General features: G+C 38.9%; 1 protein-coding gene across 5 annotated transcripts in view; it reads right to left on the bottom strand.

The window, feature by feature from the left end:
* Positions 1–20921, bottom strand: part of mrvi1 (murine retrovirus integration site 1 homolog) — a 186934-nt gene that overhangs the window by 62209 nt on the left and 103804 nt on the right. For all 5 annotated transcript variants that reach the window (XM_039763543.1, XM_039763550.1, XM_039763566.1 and 2 more), the window contains 4 exons: positions 18845–18922; positions 11693–11736; positions 10012–10071; positions 3938–4531 (listed from right to left, as the gene is read on the bottom strand). In XM_039763543.1, the coding sequence (XP_039619477.1) occupies positions 3938–4531; positions 10012–10071; positions 11693–11736; positions 18845–18922 (776 nt within the window). The remainder of the gene's footprint in view (positions 1–3937; positions 4532–10011; positions 10072–11692; positions 11737–18844; positions 18923–20921) is intronic.

Below are 20921 nucleotides of genomic sequence, written 5' to 3'. Positions count from 1 at the left end.
AAGTAAATATAAAGCATTACACTATGGAAGTAAAAATATTAGTTTTGAATTAACAATGGGAGGTCTGAAAATTAAAAGTACAGTACACCTTATGAGAAGAATTTAGGAGTCATAGTGGACTCAGCACTATCAACTGGCAGACAATGTTCAGAAGCCATTAAGAAGGCTAAGAGAATGTTAGGTTATATAGCTTGATGTGTGGAGTACAAGTCCAAGGAGGTTATGCTCAACCTTTATAATGCACTGGTGAGGCCTCATCTTGTGTACTGTGTGCAGTTTTGGTCTCCAGGCTATAAAAAGGACTTAGCAGCACTAGAAAAGGTCCAGAGAAAGAGACTAGTCTGATTCCAGGGGATGAATAATGAAGAAAAATGAAAAGAGTAGAATCTTTTTACTTTAAGCAAAAGAAGATTCAGAGGAGACATTATTGAAGTGTTTAACATTATAAAGGAAATTAGTGCAGTGGATTGAGACTGTTATTTTAAAATGAGTTCAACAAGAACACGGGGACACAGTTGGAAACTTGTTAAGGGTAAATTTCACACAAATGGAATAAGTTACCAAGTAGTGTGATAGACTTTAATGACCTTTAAAACTAGACTTGATGTCTTTTTGGAAGATTTAAAATTTCTCATCTTGATTTTCTAATGTTCTAATGATTGACAGCTGTCATTTCCTTGTCTAACTGCAGTCCTGTAAGGGATTAAGGGGATGCCTTTGAAAAGCCCAATATTGATGATAAAACTGGATTGAAGTAAAGGTTTAAAAATAAGTACAATCTCAGTCAGTGAAGCAGCCTGCTGACAGAGGTTCCTAAGGTTGAATTAACTGGGTACAATATGGACAGTGACACAGGTAAGAGATTACAGGTAACAGTGTTAAACTGGTTTTGGCATCCCCAATTAAGAAACGAACCTAAGAGACTAACCTGAAAAGTTAGCTGGTACCTTTTATGTTGTGTGGGTGATCTAATATCATGATAAAACAATGACAATATGAATAAGTTAAGTAAAAGCAAGATATTTTTACTAAGACATTAGTCAAGATATGAATATAAAATCTTCTTTAAACAGAATACCAGTTATATAAAATAAAGCTAGCTATGCTGTTTTGTCTTTGTCATAAAAAATAGCTTTTCATTTAAATAAACTGCCTGCAACAGTGAACATTGCATTTCAAAGAAAGTACCATCCCACACAACTAAGGATGTATATCCTTAATAAAATGAAATGATGGTTTTACATTAGACTAGGTAAAAAAGCACCTTACTATGTATATGGTGCATGCAGAAAATAAGATGAGGGGACATCTGCCTAATATCTTGCAGACTTGGTGACATTTAATCTGACTCCTCTTAAAACAGTCAGCAAGGAGAGCAAAGAAAAACTCTAATTTCTAAGGCTTGATTGTTAAAACCTATGCTGCAAGTATCAACCAAAAAGCTGGACTTAAGTAGACACAGGAAGTAAACTACAGTCCTGTGTACAGTGTTTCATTTAAAAATCCATGCAGACAACAACTGACATTCTCCTGCACATCCCTTGTTAGTACACTTTAACCCTGGAGAGGAATATTGGAGCAGAGACAAAGACTGTCACATAGTGTCAGCTAGCTGAATAAAACTAGAGCAAAAAGAGGAGAGATCACATGGAAAGCTATATGTTTACCCTACTGGAAAAAAGGATTAACTGATCAGTAACCCTTGTGCAGTTTTACATGGCCAACAAAGGCTAACGTAATATTTTAGGGCCTCAAAGAACTGCAGATACAGATTAAAGAAACTGACATTTCTGTCAAGAGACCTAGATTAAGGAACACGGAATACACTCTCCTTTCAAAAGTAATGGTAAAATGGGAAAAAACTTAAAGGATCACCTCCAACCTTTTACAGAATCTTACACGCTAAACAATTAGAAATGTAACAGCATTTTTACTAGTCAGAATGCAATAAGATTTTCAAAAGTTTTCTTTCACTTTGTTACTTTATTTATTCTATTTACATATAGTATATTCTTATTTATCTCTTTTATTGATTTTATTAAAAGCAAGTAACATTCTATACAATCAAGTCAAACCCAACAAGACAAAAAGCTAAATTCAATTCAACCTCCCAAAAAGAAAAACAGAGGAAGGCCAACAGCCAGAGAAAAACTTTAAAAGTAGAGAAAAGGGAAGAGAAACCCTTTCCCCAATATAAATGTTTATTCTGAAATGTTTGAACAGATTCTCTAACTTAGAATTAGTTTTTTTCCAATTTCAAATATTATATCATATCAGTTACCTACTGACTTAAAAGTGGTGGGCTAGGATTCCTCCAGTTGAGCAAGATAAGTCTATGTGCTAGTAGTGAAGACAATTACAGTTTGTTTGTCCTTTTCCACTTTAAGCCCATCTGGGAGTACACCAAACACAGCTGTTAATGGATTAGGAGGGATTGTGACACCAAGGCTCTCTGATAGGCGTTCAAAGATTTTGATCCAGAATGATGTTAATTTAGTGCACGCCCAAAACATATGGTATGATATTTGAGTTGTCTATGACTTTCACACAATACTGTACATATTTCCTGAAGAGTGGCTTACTGGTATGAAAATTCTGGTGGTGCCACTTGAACGTGGGAGAACGATGTTGTCAGAAGAGGTGAAGACATCCTGAGAAGCCATGCAGAGTGTGTGTATGGGTGTGTGTGACACAGAGAAGGAGAGAGATAAAGCACTTAAACACCAACATTTATCACTCCAGCTCCTGTGCTCCAATTCATTGGCCTAGATGTAGTCTCAGGACCATCAATGAGTCTCAGGAAGATCCCTAATTTGGACTGACTCACAGAGTTGGATGCAGATTGTGTTTCCACTGATCCCAAGTGAATGGTTGTGAGGGACAGCCAGCAGCATGAATGTTCAGGAAGTGGACGCTGCTGAGAAAAGATTATTGGAGCAACATGGAAAGAGCTATGGAAGAATGGCATGGTAGCAGAGGCACTGGAGAAGGAAGGAGATGGCTTCAAGTATTCCTTGCATGAGGGAACAAAGGAGAGTCACTGTATTTGACAATGTATAAGACTACCAGCACCAGTGAAAGATAAAATGTCTGCCAATAATGGCATATAAAAATCACCAAAAATGAAGATCTTTCAACATACTGTCAACAACTGCAACAACCAAAGGTAAAATGTAAAAGATATCTCAATATCAACATTAAACAAACACTCAACAATGAAAGCAGAAACTGAAATGAATTTTCATAAATTTTAAATTTTTGTTCAATATGCAAAGTGCCAAACAGTACTGTAAATAAGTAATCAGCAGAATTTATGATAATGATGTTGCTGAACACTCCAAAGTAGTTAAATTTCATGCGCCCTTTAAATTGCGTCACAAAAGAATTAATCAATGGGTCACTTAAAAGGGCTCTAAGCTAGTGCTCAAAGGCAGAACTGAAATGTCCAGGCTGCACATGTGCAAGGTCCAAGGCCTAAGCAACCCAGAAACAGGATTGTGGCACCAATCACAAAAACAAAAATTTACACATGCTTCAAAAAGAAATATTTTTACGAATAAGAAATTGCATTGCAATTGATTTTGCTACAAGAATTTTAACAATGCATTAAATTACTTAGAAAAGTTTATCACTTATTTAATTTTTGTATAACTTTCAGTGCAAGATGAGTGTGCAGTGCCCCACCTGCCCTTAAATGCCAAGATGCCACTGTCCATAAACCCTCTTTCAGCACTTTCTCACACATACAAAAAAACACACACATTCTCATATGGGACCAGGTCAGAAATGGACACAAAGAGAAAATGCTAATGCCACACAGACAGTAATCAAACAGGGATTCACAGGAGCTCAGTCCCACTAAAAGGTGTTATATACACAATTTTACAAATAATGATTTTGTTTTTTTTTAATAGTAAAAGGACCCATACATCCTTACCTCTCGAAGTTTGGCTAGTTTTTGCTTTTTCATGGGTTGAATTGGGAAGTCTTTGTATCCTGATGAATTCAGGAGCTGGCTACTTGTTATGTCAGGTAAACCAAAGCTTTCATTTGTCTTGGTGGGTGAACTAGGAGCTCTGTTTATTACTGTTGCCTGTTCAACATTATCCCAAGAAACAGCCCTCATGATAGGTGGACAAGCTCCAAAGGATCTTACTTCGGCAATGCATTCTCCTGTTGTGTCAAGCGGATTCACAGTAGAAGTCTTTGAACTGTAATTTGTATTGCTTTGGCAAAACCCAGATGTTTGAGGTATTCTGCTAGTGGGTTCATTGTATTCCAATAAGCTCTTAGCTGTAGCCTTAACAAGTACATTTTCTTGAGATTTTTGGTTTTGTGCAAAGCTTCCTTTTTTAGTTTCAGTATAATTGTTTGAAGATTTAGAAGAAACCAGTAGTGGATCCCAGTTTTCCTTTTGCAAAGACATTTCATTTGAACTGCCAAAGGAGGCAAAACAAGGCATTGTTGCTTTTTGTTGAGCAGCTTTCTTTTGATCATTACCTTTCTGATCCACAAGGCCTTTCCTAGAGTTCTATAAAATTGGAAAAGAAAAAAAATGAGTTTATGGACAAGTTAGCTGCCTTGATTCACTTAAAACTATTTAGTAATTATACAAGACAGTTGAAGTGTTATGTACTGTCATGTGTTTTGAAACAAGTTGAACAAATACACTATGAAAATCAAATGCTTATGGCATATGCAGATTCACTAAATTTACACAGCATTGGTATTAGCTTCATTACTGGTTTTATTACTTTCTTTAGCTTTAAGTCAAACCCACAATTCTCATGTAACGTTTTTGACTTCTTAAAGTTAAATCTGCAAGAGAGAAATAAAGAAGCTATATAAGCAAAGCAATTATCAACCATTTGGAAAACATTTTGATCCTAGTTATGAGTGTGAACACACAAAGTCCTTTCCAACAACCTTGATCATAAGAGAGTAATCCTCCCTGGACTGTACACATATGCATCTCAGGGTGGTAAATACAATAATATGCATGAATTAGAATTACCTACAGCATATAAAATATCATTTCACAGGCTGAAACAGAAGCAAGAACCAAATGGAAAGCAGTACCTAATCATGACTTTGTTACACATTACAACTTACTCTTGTATCTATTTCAAGTCAATAAAGTTTTTAAGATAGGGCTGCCAATGCTGTACTGTTAATCTGCTTTCCTGTCCATGGAAAGACATCAATGATACTTGGAGCAATGGAATCAAAGGATGAAAGGATTATGTCATATTATTAGACTGCCAAGAACAAACCTATGCTGAAGAATGACGAGGAGGGGTTGGGAAGCCAGTTTGACTACAGTAGATCTTCAGGACCCTGACTGTTTCAGACTTTGCTTATGTGTTTGTGTTATGAGTGACCTACTGGTAAGTGATAAGGAATGTTGCTAACTTCAGTTTTCCTCTCCTCCACTGTCAATTGGTCATAAGTCAGTGATAATTTTAAACAACATAATGTTTGGGAAAGACACATTTTAATTGGATTTACCCCTTTGCTTTAAAATTACAAATTAAACAAGTCAGATGTGATTAAAGTGCACATTGCAGACTTTTTTTCATAAAGTGTAATCTAGCCATCCTGTTTTTTTTGGCTAACTAGTGGTTTGAATTTTTCAGTGTGAACTCTGTATTTCTGTTCATGAAGTCTTTTACATCTCTAACACAGGGGTGTCGAACTCCAGTCCTGGGGGGCCGCAGTGGCTGCAGGTTTTCATTCTAACCATCTTCTTAATTACTGACCAGTTTTTGATGTTAATTAACTTATTTAGCCTTAGCTTTAATTAGCTTGACTCAGGCCCCTTAGTTGTTTTTTCCTTAACTAGCAGCCAGACAGTAATGAGAGATAAAACAAGCAGGACATGACCAGCTCACCTGTACCCATCAAACAAAATCTGAAAATAAAAATGAAGGTCTCAGTAAGGTTGATCCCTCAGGTTACCAAAATATTTGAATAACAGGTTTAATTAACAGCAAGAATCAACTTCTCATTAAGGAACTGGTTGGAGTTTGAAGCCCCAATTTAGCTGGTCGTCTGTTGGCTTGTTTCATGTCTCATTTCTGTTTGGCTATCATTTAATGAAGACTTAATCCTTAAAAACAGGGCTATTAAAATAGAGGGAAAAGAAGTTAATTAGCAGTGAAAACAGGACACTAATTAGGAAAAGGGTTAGAAAGAAAACCTGCACCCATCCGTGCTCTAACAGACACATCTGCCACCTGAAGACTGTTTCTGATCTGTCAGACAGGCTTTTGGGGCTTTTTCTTTATGATAGTGAGGATTCTTCTGTCATTAGCAGTGGATGTCTTCCTTGGCCTAGTCCCTTCGTGAGTGTTGAGCTCTTTAGTGCGCTCTTTTTTTAATGATATTCCAGACATTTGATTTAGGCAATCTTACCGATGCCTCAAATGGTTTTATTCTTGTTTTTCAGCCTCACAATTGCTTACTTGACTTTCAATTGCACAGCACTCATGTTGAACAATGGAAATTACAGCCATCAATGAATGCCAGCACAAATGAAGCAATGGAACACACCTGAGTAATCACAAACACCTGTGATGCCAATTGTCCCAAACACAGGGGTGCCCTGAAATGGGGGGACTGTGTATAAAAAGTGTTGTAATTTCTAAACATCCTGTGACCAAACTGTATGTAAATAACCTTAAATGAACATCTGCAATGAGCACTTGAATCATGTCTGAATTGTTTGATTTTATAATTTTAAACTGTGGAGCAGAGGGGTAAACCAAGGAAAAATGCGTCTTTGTCTCAAACATTATGTACAGCACTGTATCCGTTAGTGTCTTTCAGTCTAAAATTGATTTGTCTTACTGTGTGTTTAAACTAATTTGCATTTTTATGTGTGTGCATTATGTAGTTAATCAATTTTAAAATACATGTGCAATTTTGCCTGTAAACGTCATACAGAGCTCTGAGCCTGCACTGAATGCAAAGTGCTCTAAAAATGAACTGAATTGAGTTAAATTAAGTCTGGCCTGATGAGTCAATGGGGAGTTAATGTGTTACTCCCTGTAATTCATTTTATGTTGGTACTAACTGGGCTACCTGTCTAAGACTGGTAATCAACATAGACCTCAATGTTTGTGGTGCACCATTCATTTAAATGTATCTTGTAATGCATTTAGTAATAAATGCATTGTATTTGTCAGTCTTACAGAGGATGCATCACAAACATCTCTAATGATAAAATTCATTACTACAAATTTTTGTGATGCACCATCTGTTTGAATGACAAATGCAGCCGATTTTATTTCTACAAATGCTTTAGATGTGCCATCTGTTGGAATGACAGAAACTGGATGGACACACAGATACTCAGACACTTATCCTCTTATTAATGTGAAAATTATAGAACCTATTTCTTTACTTGTTTATTTATTCAAATATCAATAAGTGAGTATTGCCAACACAACATGCCAATGACAATATTTATTTTAAGATACAGTAGCCAGAGTCAGTAAACACTACATATTAAATGTATTCTTCCTCAGCATCTGAATGAATCATTCCATCTAGGGAATAATATTTTACTGGTTTATTTTCTTAAATAAAATCTACAACATACAGCAGACAGTATATTAACTGAACTCAATTTTAAAACGATTGAATTGATGGACTGGCAGCCTGTCCATGTATTGTTCCTGCCTTACATCCTGTGATTGCTGAGATAGGCTCCAACTGCCTTGTGATCTTACCTTGGATAAGTGGGTCATGAAACTGGATGGATGAATGGATTTACTTTGCAGCTCTTCCTTCATTTTTAGATTCATATTTGCCATTTCGTTCCAATTTCAGTCACATGTAGTATAACCTTGAAAAGCTTTATATTTAACTAGCTAATTTAAGAGACATTTTACCTGTTTCATCCTTCAAATAAAATCAGAATATTTATGTTCTTAGTCTTGAATCTCAATCAGAGTTCCTATAAGTGATCATGAATAAATTCAGTTCTTCAGGGACATAAACTGTCAGAAAATAGAATTCACCTTAAGGAAGAACAGCAGTCTGGAAGAGGTAAAGAGGTCAAAGTGTAGGGAAAAATAAACGGAAAAGCTTTTATTTAAAAAAAAAAAAAAAAAAGCCCTGAATTTGATTAATTGAATTAGAAAATGCCATATGTTATGTATGGGATGGGCCCTTTCTATGACCCTGCCCTGAATACATGACTTAGGAAGATGAAGGGATGGATGTTTTGCTTGTTCAACTAATGCTTACGATGCTGACTTTCTTTCCACATTCGGAATACTCTATGTCATGTTACTCTTTCATAAGGCGGTTCTACTAACTTCTGAAACAGAAATTATTCAAAATAGGCAGAAGGAGCAATCAAATTTAATTTATATTAAAAAAATATAAAATACTAAATAAGATAAATAGACAATTGAGGCACTAGACAGAATTTTACTAGGTCAGTAAGGATTTATGCTACCTTATATTAGATTAATAGTAACAGACATTAAAGCAGTGTCTCATCCAGTTTCTAAAACAGTTTTAGGCTTCATGAAAAGGCTGCTTGTTTGGTAAGGGGGTGCCAGGAAAAAAAAATAGGACATGTGAATAGTCCAAGAGGAAAGAGAATTAAAAGCAGCGTTGGCGACTGTACATGTCAGTGTGTACAGACAAGAGCTGTGTCCTCTGTCACTACAGACAGGGCTCTGCAAATGGACACTCTCAGGCCACCTGAAGGAGTAAATTAGAAGGAAAGGACAGAGAGAACTGTCAGGAGGTCACTTGAGTACAGCCAGGCTAATGGGGGGCAGCAGAGGTGTGCTAATTGGGATAGATGGAATCCCATTTTCCATCAATGAAAACAAAGAGACATTTTTTTAAATTAGAAGCAAATACTTGCCATTAATGGGATGTGTAGTTTAATTATATGGCTGCTTCTGATCTTATTATGCTGCAATATAAGTGTTTACTGTGTATAATCCTTTATGAAAAAATGAACTAAATGTTCCTACAAAATTAAGTTGTAGGCTATTGAAAAAAAGTATAGATAGTTTACAAAATATTTGTGCAGGTAAAGCTATAGCTGGTAAATTAATTTAACTTGCCTTTCACTTCTGATGTTGGACCCAAATATTTATTTTCTCTGGAATCTGCATAGACTAGAGTGTCACTTTCCTCTCCTGCACATTAACCACATCTAAAAATGCTCAATAATTTTACCTCAGCATGTACATGAAATAAATTTTAAAAACTCGCAGTAAAACTGTTGTGGGGCCATCATGGGGCCTGTGGTATATACAAGATGTAATGATTTAAGTAATAGATGTATAGAAAAATATTATGGTGTTTTGTGTATTTCTTGAATGCTATCCAGTAGTGTATGTTTTCTGATGTTGTCAAAAGGAATTGCCGTATAGGCTATAAACTGAACTACGTATTCTGAATTGACAGTTTCTTCATGTCTTCACACAGATCCGTAGACACACAAAGAATGTAGCACAGAGAAGTAACCTTGCCATCTCATTGATACTATACATAACTTTTGACATTTTAGATACATTTTGAGTTGTATTGGTTTGAATCATTGGTTGTGTTTATGATGTACTGAGAAAATAAACAAACCATCATTCATTACTTTTTTTAAATGTTTCTCAGTTTCACTGCTTACTTATTTAAAATATCTATAATTATTCCCTGGCAGTATGACTAGCAACAAATAGTGCTCATAGTGCTGCAATGTATTATGACAAATAACAGCATAAAATGTATTGTGTATAACAGAACATGCTTTAGATCTCAATGTGCATGTGTGCACATTATAAAGTATTACAAAAATGCAAAACCAAAATAACTTAAAGATGTCCCTTAAATATGAACTTAAATTGAAAAATACATTTTGACAAGTTCACTTTCCTGGGTCAATGGAGGCTGTCAGCCTTTTTGTATGCTCCTGTTATTAAATAAACATTGCATGTCATGACAACTCACCACAGACAACAATAGTTGTATAGAGGAAACACTGACCTTGAACTCCACATTTTTGTTATCAGCAGTTTCTTTGGCTCCTGGGACATCCAAAAGCAACTAAATAAAGAAAATAACTGATCACTCCTGAACCAGGATTCAAGAAAGCTGACTCAAATATTTTTTGAAGCTCAGTAAAAGCTAAATAGCTAGAAAAATGACATTTTTTAATATACACTAGTTGTACCATTTCTGTAGAGCATTCATTTCATACAATATAATATTTACAGAATATTACTGAAAAGAAATGTCTACTTTATTGGTGAATATTGGGAACATAATTTTTCAGCATATAATACATGATGAAATTCATTTTTAGCTTTTTGAAATTCATTGATTCCTGTCGTATTTTCTAGTCAGCAGTCTTACATTAAATCGAAATGTATTATAAGTGTCACAAATTTAGAATTCCATGGGATAATGAAATACTTTGATGAAAACATAGAGTAGTGCCGTGTCATACCTCACCGACTTGCTTTAAGGCATTTTCCAGTATTACTGTATGCTATAAAACTTAATGAAAGACGAATACATTGTCTTGGACAATATATTTGTGCCTTGCCAGCTTGTACCTTGTTCGTTATTATTTGATTACATCGAGTAAAGCATTGATTAAGCAACACTGATTTAATTAAGATTCTTAAGAATTTTTTCTTGTAGTTGTCTACATATTTAATCAATGGTGAGCTATTTCTGAAACAGAGATTTATGCAGTTTGCGACAATTAAAGAATAGCTTAATTTTCTGCTGGTTTGTAGCTTCAAGAAGCATGGCTGTTGATTGACAGCTATCAAGTCTCTTGAATTCTGATCTTCTATTACTGGGAACCTGATCAACAGATACTAAGCCTTAGAAAACTCAGATTATGTTCGGACACACATGAATAAGGAAATGGCCAGCATTGGAAAGTGATTTCCCCCCTGCAATTTTAAAACCAGTTTTGTTTTTAGCAACTTATAAGCACATCTTTTATCTGTTTAATTTTTAGGTTAACCCAAATCACTTTAAAGCTATTGAGTGGCTCAAGACGTTTGCATGTTTGTCGCTCTCAATATAGTAAACCAAATAATGTGACAAAAGCATTCTGCATTTTAACAGCAGAACAACACTTTTAGAGGCAAAATGTAAAGCTGATTTCATATGTGTTCACTGGATAAATTTTTCTCTTTCCCAAATTTCTCAATATCCTCTGCAACTACTATAGTTTTCACCAGATACAGACTCCGCAAACTGTGGTATGTATTTGATTATGAAGTAAAGACATGACATGAACTGAAAATTTCAACCTGATAAGCAAAAACCATGTACAGCTGTGTTTATTGCTAACTGGGAAACCATTTTGATTCATAATTCTGCTTTATTGCTTAAAAGAATTTAATGTCAAACTAGAAAAAACAGGAGGCATAGTGGTGTAGCTGTAGCACTGCTGCCTCGCAGTAAGGAGACCAGTCTGCTTGGGTTTCCTGTGGGTGCTCCAGTTTCCCCTGACTGTGCAAAGACATGCAGGTTAGGTGAACTGGTGACACTAAAATGGCCCTAATGTGTTTTTGGGGTGTGTGTGTGTTTGCCCTGAGATGGACTGGCTCCCTGTTCCTGCCTTGATCCTTCTGCAAGCTAGGATGGGCTCCAGCACCCTGTAAACCTGGTTAGAAAATGACTAGAATATAATCAATCAAAATACCTGAGGTGTAGTAGAGCTTCCACCTAAAATGGCTGTAGCTCCATCTGAAAATAGAAAGAATTCAACATAATTAAATTCACATGCTTTAAAGCTGAACTCTTTAATATCCAAAGTTTGTTCCTTCCAGGTGCCCAATGTACCATTTATCTTATTATTTTCCAAGCATATTTAATAAATAATGCTAACGCTGCCCAGTGCTTGCCAGTGCAGACTCAAAGGATTAATGCTCTTTTTTAAGCTCTTTTAGTAGCTTGCTATCCTTAAAAGGACCACTAGCTTTAAGTCACACAAAGATAAAAAAATTGAGAAAATTTGCAGCCTTGCTGTTTTTGTGGGTGCGCCTGCCACTGGTGATGTAACGCCAGCTCATACTTTGGGTGGCTCAGCCCTGGCTGATTTAACTTGTCCAGCATTGTTACTAAGTCATCCATTAGAAGTGGCTGTCCCCAGTGACCAATTCCAGCTCCTTACAATGGCATACAAACATGTTGAAACAGTGGGTGGCCTTCTATCCAGCTTCCTTTATGAAGCCAGTGACAAGAACACATCAGCAGGGATCATAAGTACTGTGTTGTCAAGATGGTGCAGCAGGGAAGTTGCATGCTAGACTGTCATGTGGGGCAGGAGGGGTGTTTGACGCTACCCTGTTAATCTGTGAATTCAACTCCTCCTTGTGATGGAAAGGTGTCAGCCCATCATGGTGAATCACCACTGCCTGGCATCCTTCCTTTATCAGGTACACTACTATAGGCATCCGGGCTAGGCTAATACATGGACTCTGACAGGAGTTGGCCAATTTAAGGCAGAGTTCCCTTTTTTGCTTTGGATTGTACAGCCATACCAGGTCACCAGGATTTAGTAGGTGTTCTTGGCATTGACTGTCATGTGCCCTTTTCTCTCACCCTTCTGATGGTTCCGAGCCATCATGTGAGTGATCTCCAGGCTCCCCTGCAAGTTATGCATGTACTGATACACTGGAGTTGTGTTGATACCTTGCTCTGGGAGTGTCTCAATGGCCAGTTAAATGATTTAGCATCTCACAAACAAGCATCAGCATAGCAGGTGTGAATCCAGTGGAATCATGGACAGTAAAATATTTAAGTTAAAAGTACAGCAGGTAGATGTTGGTCCTAGTCCCTCTGATTCTCTTTTGTTAAAATTGAGAGCTAGATGGCCAAGGTCTGATTAAATCTTTCCACAAACCTATCACTCTTTTGCTGCAGTGAAGTGGGGCAAGTCTCTAGGAGATACACACCTCCTTCATTAGTTTGGGCTTAAAGTTTCCACCCTGGTCATTGTGCAGATCCTCATGTGCCACCAAAACATCAGAACATCTCTTAAGCAAGCCTGCTAAAACAAATGGTTGCATTCTGATCAGGTCACTTTCTGAAACAGTCCATAGCTGCAAAGACATAATGATTCCTGACATCTATGGTTGGAAAGGGGCTGAGAATGTCCACAGCCACCTACTCCACTGGGGAACCTGCCTGTAGAGACTGGAGTCGTGGATGCATTTGGGGGTGGGAACTTTGTGCAGTGCAGTCGCCACAGAAGTGTACAAATGGGTCAACATCCTGCTTGCAGCCCACCCAGTGGAACTGTTGTCTGAGCCTCTAAAAGTGTGTTAGACACACCAAAATATCTCATCCCTGGGGGCTCGTGCCTGAAGGACTTGGTAATGTAGCTGCAGGGGCACTAGCAACTGTAGAATTTGGCATCTTGGAACCAGGTTTTCCTATCTTCACTAGAATAGTCCACCCCAGAGCTCTAAACTGTCCCTTTGCAAGAAAACTGCCTTCACTCCAGGCCTTAGGGTATGACTTCAGCCCATGGTGGGTGCAGGCCAATTCTGGATCTTCTTCTATGCCTTCTGGAATTCAGTTGTGCTGACGGCATGCAGTGTGGTCAGCTCTTTAAGGTTCTTATCTATTGTAGCATGGGTAGACTGTTATTGATCAGCCCTGGCAAAGTAGCTACACTTCTCCAGGAAACAAGGTCTTAGTGACAGGGCATCAGCTTTGGAATGTCGGCTTCTGGTTCTGTGCTTGACGACAAAGTCTTTCTCCTGCAGTGCTTCTTTCCACTTTGCCACCTAACCCTCTGGCTCTTTAAAATTCAGAAGCCAGGTGAGTGCGGCATAGTTTTTTTGTAAAGTGATGTAGCACCCCATGAAAATATGGGTGGAAGTGCTGTATACTAGAAACCACTACCAGGAATTCCCAGTAATCACACAGTAGTTTTGCTCTTATTGGTTCAGACAGCTGCTATAGTAGTGGAATCATCCTCTCTGTCTCTTCATCTGGAGAAGGACTCATCCAATGCCCTGATTACCAGCACTTGTGTCCAGGACAAGTGGTGCCTTGGGTCGGGATAAGCTAAAACAGGTGCAATGATAAGGACCTCTTTTAGTTGACAGAACACAGCTTCACATGCTTGTGTCTACCTGTAATCACTGCCACAGTTGATCAGTCCATGTAGTGGTGCTGTTGTGTCCACAAATTCTCTCATGAACTGCTGGTAATAAGATGCCAGTCCCAGGAAACTGCAAGCTCCTGTATATTACTGGGCCATGGTCAGACGCCCACACTATTAATCTTCTCTGGGTCAGTAGCTATCCTCATCACAGTGACCAGCTGACCCAAAAACTTTCTTTAGGTGAGCTAGGGCTCTGTCAAAATCAGAGGGGTGCACCAAGATGTCATCAGAATTCACCATGCATCAGCTTAGTGGAATGCCGGCCAGCACTCTCTCCATAAGGCTTTTAAAGGTGGCCGGAGCATTACATAGTCCAGGACTGTTGGAGTTGCTGTTTTGGCAAATCAACTGTGCTGCATTGCAATACAGCCGTGACAGGTTTACTATTAGTGGTGAATGGAGGCCATGAAGGTGGATGTTCAGGTGCCAGGGGTGGCCTAATAGTGGTGCTATCTTTTAGCTTTTCTGAGTTGGAGGATGAATGTCACTGTTGGGATTCCTTGGCAGTTGTGTGGACCTAGTAGGACCCTGGATGTTTATGGTTTGGAGGCTGTGGTGTGATCCCAGCAGCAGGTATTTCTCTCCCGTGCAGCTGAAGCTTTCCTTTCCCAAAGTCCATAACTGCTCTCTGTACCATCAAGACATTTGCTCCAAGAATCCACTGGTCTTGAACTTGAGCCAACCAGAATTTGTGTTCAAACCGGTGATGTTCAATGGTAACTTGTAGCTGTTTTATGCCCCACAACTGAATTTCCTCTCCAGTGACCATTTTCAGGGTGTGCAGTGGAGCTTCCCAGCCATTTGGTGTTCCATGCTTTGTCTCTAATAGCAGCCCCACCCTCACCAAAGAGAGGGTGGGACCAGTATCTAGAAGAGGGCTTCAAAGGAGATAGATAGATAGATAGATAGATAGATAGATAGATAGATAGATAGATAGATAGATGGATAATTGTTTGTCTCCATGGAGGAAATTTGATTTTTTACAGAAGCACATTAAATAAGCAAACAAACAAATAAATAAAAATTCACATTACAATCTGAACACACAGCATCTGGATGCCTTACCAATCATCATCACTCCATATGAATTACAGAAGGAAGCACTGCAAGTACTATACCGAGCCCTTGTAGCAAACATGAGAATACCAACACCAGAAGTGCAAAATCAGTCCAGAATAACAAGCACACTTCAAGAATCAAGAGTGAGGTTCATTTCTCTCTTAAAAGTAAGGAAACTAAACCATAAGGAATTATGCAGGCATATTGCTGCTGGCATAAAGGAGCCATGGTAGCATTTCTTGGCACACTTTTGCTGAATAATTCATTGGCTGAAAGTACTCAGTGCTACTCAAGGGACCCTGGTGGTTGATATTGAAAACGTTTGTTTGTGGAGGGCTGGGGGCTGGGGTGATGGGCTTTTTTCCTGCTTACTGCACATGACACTCTGGGTATACCCAAGCCCTGTGCCCTTCTTGTGGCCAACACCTAATTTCTGTCATGTGCTGGCCTGATTCCTTCCTGTGTGTCATGTGTCTTTGATGTTGAGGTTCATTGAAGACATAAGGTAAGCTCAACCATTTCTGCTTCTGCAAGTGCCTCGCTGAAGCTCCTGTGCTCTGCCAGACAGACATGATGCTGGAGCGACAGGGGAGCTAGTGGCCTAAGGAAGTATTGATGGGCAAGCTGTTCTTGGAGATCTTCAAGAAACTCCGGATATCCCTGACAGGAGAGCAACAAGATGTCCACTGCCAGGGCTCTGAAATTTGCTTGCCCCTTCTTTGCTTATTGAACAGGGCAGTCTGGATGTATTCTGGCATCTTCCTCTGCCCAAACCTCTGCTCAAGTGGTGTCACCAATGCAGTCAAGTCTCCATGGTTCTCATTGGTGGATATCTAGCAATGTGCTTGCTCCTTCTCCCTCTAATATCATGCATAGTTATTCCACTGTTGTTTCCTGGTCCCTCTTATTTTGACAAACAGGAAGGTGTATCTGTTCATGGTAAGTTTCCCACAACATCTAACCATTGTATCTGGGTAGACAAATCTTTTTGTGAATATCTGCAGGCTGTTCTTCCTTTACGGCTGACACTACAATTGGTGCTTTATCTCCTGGATCTTAGTATGGTATGTAGCAGGTCTGTGGCTCAGAAAAACTGGCTGTTTTAATAAATAAATAATGAACACGCTTGTGCTGGGGAGTTGAGCAGGTGTGAACAATTGATGGCTTTTCTCCAGGTTGGTGCAAGGCAGTCAGCCGACCGTGTGGACGGTCTGATTGTCTCAATATCAGCCTGGGCCACCAATCAGGTGATCGCACCAGCATCCTGCTCCCCAGACTATAAAAAGAGGAATGCAACATCAAAATGGGGGAAAATAAAGGAAAAGAGAACGGAGGTTAAAAGATGGGAAAAAAAGCAGACAAGAGAGAACATGCTGGTGGAATGAATGGAAGCAGATGGACGGGAGTGAAGCCCCAAAGAGGATTGTGTGGCCATAGCTGAGGAGGGGGCTGTGGGTTGCTCCTGTTGAACAACTTGGAAGCAGTTGCAATCATCATGCTAAGGAGGTACTTTCACCGAGAGCAGCCATTGAAATGACAGCAGTGGGATGAGCTGGCAATGGGGATTGAAGAAAGAAGACGAAGTAGCAAATGGGATAGGTGCCTGACTGTTTTCAAGAACCCACGGACCACAAGCTGGAAGAGGATATTTTAAGGACTGAGCTTTTTAATTAACTGATTAATTGCCTGGTTTTATGTCTGTTTTAAAAGTTCTCATTCTTTTAATATCCTAGTTTTATGAAGGGGGCTTGGGTTTACATTTTAGAAGGCTTGGTTTTAGTGCTTTTTTTATTTATCTCTGTTTTAAGTGCAGTGACAGGGCCAAGCTGCAGACCTGGGCCACCATAACCTTCACATGCAAATGTCAGTTTAAGGGGTGAGGAATGTGGTATAGTGGGTCCACAGCTAACAAAAACCAGCTGTTTTAATAAATAAATAATGAAAGCACTCGTGCTGTGTAGTGGAGCAGGTGTGAGCAATTGTCCATGAGGTTGCCTTGTTTCTGGGTTGGTGCAAGGTAGTTGGCCGACCATGCATTGCCTTGCCGGCACGTGTGGGTAGTCTGATTGTCTGAATATCAGCCTGGGGCAGCAATCAGGCAATCACACCTGCAACCACTCCCCAGCCTATAAAGAGGGGAGCACAAGATCACAATTGGAGAAAAGAAAGGAAAAGAGACAAGAAAAGAGAATGGAGGTTAAAAGATGGGAGAAAAAGCAGACAAGAGAGAACATGCTGGTGGAATGAATGGAAGCAGATGGACGTGTGTGGCCATCACTCAAGAAGGGGCTGTGGGTCACTCCTGTTGAACATCTTGGGAGCAGTAGTGACCATCATGCTTAGGAGGTACTTTCGTTGGGTGGAACCACTGGCAATGGTGGAAGTGCAGAGTGCCCATGGAGGGTGAAGCCTGGATTGGTGAGGGTTCGGGTGGAGCAGGGCTCGGGGTTGACTCAGATGCCATGGGATTGGCGGCAGGGACATGGGCCAGATGAGATGGGCGTCTGCACCTGCTGGTTGAGGTCTCTCTGGGCTGCTAGGTCTGAATAGGACAAGCCAGAGAGGTGTCAGTTTTAAAGGAAGGTACCAGAGATTGTGGATTTTAAGTGAGTTTCCTACACTGCTTTGGTTTAACCTCATTTTTAACAGATTTTTCTATTTATTGATTTTAACCCCCACAGTATACCTAATTTTAGGGATTATTTATCTATTGACAGTTTGAAGCACTGTACTTTGGACATTATTTGGATTTGGCACCTTCCCCTTGCTTCAGGTGTGTTTTGTCCTCATCTACCCCACTCATCCAGTTACGTTATCGATGGTGTTGGGTTCAAGAGGCTCCCAAAAATGAAGAAGGAGCAAGGAACTGTCACACTAAGCTTCAAGACTCTCCAACAACAGTTCAAAAGAGTCCAACAAGTCCATTGTGGGTTGCTGTGGCATTTGGTGATTGGTGAGAACATGGGTCCTCACCTTGTCCTGCTTCTGACAATAATGTAATGTTATGGGGTGCTTGCCAAAATTGACCCTATGGATTTATTCTATTTTTGTGCTCTTTTAGTAGCTTGCTATCTATAAAAAGACCACTAGCTTAAAGCAACACAAAGATTGAAAAAAATTGTGTAACTTTGCAGGCTTGCTGCTTTTATAGGTGCCACTGCCACTGGTGATATAATGCAAGCTCATACTTTGGGTGACTTATCCCTGACTTACTGTATCTCTGGCCTGTTACAATATATTATACGTAGAACCTAAGGCCAATTTCTAGAGACAGTTAGTCAGATAAGACAGGTGGGGTAAAGCAAAAAGATGACCTTGCTAGTGTGAGACAAAGAAATGTTATGTATTATTTGTGAGATAAGTGAGTACTTATTTGTATAATTAAATTTCTTTTATTTTGGTTTTGGTATAACCTGGCATCTTGATGTTCAGAAATGTATTAAACACAAAACTTGGTACATTTCTTTCAACTGCCTAGACAAACTGGTGTCTTGAATATCATGGTTGATCTTTTATTGTACTTGTTTTTACACTAAAATCTATATAAACATGCATGTTGCAGTGTCTACAGATGAAGTGATATGTACCTGTGATAATTAAAAAAATAAAACCCCTTACCTAGCTGGGGTGTTATAGTAAGGGAGCTACTTCTGGAAGGCACAGGAGATGATCTTGGAGTAGTTGCTGGAGAGATAACTGGCAAAAAAAGAGAAGTACGTTTTTTGCATTATATATTAATTTCAAATAATATTTTAATATTTTATCTGTAATTTACCCAACCATATAAAAATTAAATACTTTTGTTTTAAATGCTCTGAACAAGTAGCTGTTAGGAATTCTGGCATCACCTAGTGGACAAAGCATAAAGACAGACTGCTCTAAAATGGAAACAATTTTCCTCACTGCAAAATTTGAAATTTACTGGATTTGAGAATTAGTAAAGCATACAAAAAAAAACTTTTTCTATATAATACAAATTTAATAATACTAATATTTATAGTATTTATGTAGGATCAGAGTATCTGAAAGAAAAAAAAAAACAGGAGTAAAGTTAGTGGGCCTACAGCTTGATGCAAATATTTTATGCTAGTGGTTAATTTAAGAATACAATTTGCTGTAAAACTTGAACTCATTTGAAAATAGTAGTCTTGTCTTCTAAAGTCCAGGGCCTTAGCCATTACACTAGACTACCTGCCCAAAGACACTAAATAAAATATTTGTTTGACCTAACTTCTTCCACTCAAGAAATTAGTAGATTTTTTGTCTTTTCGCTGTCTTCTGTATTGTGACATTCCTTGACCTTTACTGGGATACAGCCAAAAGGTTGGGAGAGACTCAGTTCCCACAAAAATGATCATGTTCAATGCTTCCTTTGCAAAGTGTGCATCATCAGTTACGGCTGCCCACAATTTTTTTTTCTCATTGTAGCAAGAGGGGTAAGAACACTGAGGCTGATTTGAAGAGAGTGTTATGTGAAAGGAAGAAGTACTCATACTCAGAAGCCTGCTTATTCTGCACTCTGAGTCCAGCGGCCCAAGTTCTTGACAAATTAAAGTTTTATTGATAAGCATCAATTATTTATCCTGTATGCCATTATATAACTGATGGAGCAGTACAAGTAATATTACACTTTTAGAAAAGAGTAAGGCAATTAACAAAAGATTTGAAAGTTACTTTGCATTTAGTAGAACAAAACTGACAATGATATGTATGCTTATATTTATTTATAGGTGTGGCACCCCGGGTAAGGACCCAGTTATGCAACTCCCGACTTTGGGTGTCAGTAGACGAGACCAAGCAACCAAAGGATGGAGTAAGAGAGACTCAGACTGAAAAAAAATATATATTTAGAATCAGGAATCTATTTTATTCCAGCAATGTCCATACTATTTTACAAAGAAATGTCTTGCAAAAAAATATATTTACAAAGTCCAATGCAAAGACACTTACCAAAAGAAAAATCAGTGTAGGTAATATAATATTTACAGTAGCTTCCAAAGCAAAAGTGAATATAAAACAAAAACAGAAAAAAAACTCTTCCACCTCCTTCGTCCAACTACAAAACTGATCAAGGACAGGCAAAATAAATAATCAAAACAAAATGAATAAACTAAGCACGCACGCACTCACTCACTCGCAAGACCAGGTCAACAGATGACCTCTGGCGTTCGCATACTGCCTTTATATCCCGAGCCCTTTTGACCAACCAATCCGCCTTTACATTTCCCGCGGAGTTCCAATAATCAGGCACGTTGGGACGTGCACCATTTCTGTGCACTTGCTCAGGTACAGTCCACTCTAGTTAATTGTTCTCTCTCCCGCGTGCGCGTACCCGTCTGTCTTGTTGACCTGGGCGCCCTCTCTCCTCCAGCAGTTACGGAAGCACGCCTCCGCACTTGGCCGTCAAAAACACCGTGAGCGCGCTCGAAAAAATGGCCTCAGATGCGTGCCTCGGCGTTGGCAAGTTTGAGCCTCACGGCTTGCTGTCGCGGCACCTGTAGGCCTCCAGGCAGCCCTTCGAACATCCTGGTGCTCAAAATGCAGCTAAAACATTGTACCGTGTTAGTTTGCGTAAGGGCGCTTAAACAGGTAAACGGAAACTTTATTTCTTTTACGTTTGTATTTCCAAATATCCGTGATAATCCAATCGGCTGCCACTTTACTTTTATTAATAACGGCCTTTGAACTTGGCTTA

This window comes from Polypterus senegalus, chromosome 1 (assembly GCF_016835505.1).
Source record: "Polypterus senegalus isolate Bchr_013 chromosome 1, ASM1683550v1, whole genome shotgun sequence".
Classification (NCBI taxonomy): domain Eukaryota; kingdom Metazoa; phylum Chordata; class Cladistia; order Polypteriformes; family Polypteridae; genus Polypterus; species Polypterus senegalus.
This window is presented reverse-complemented; position numbering and strand designations above follow the sequence as displayed.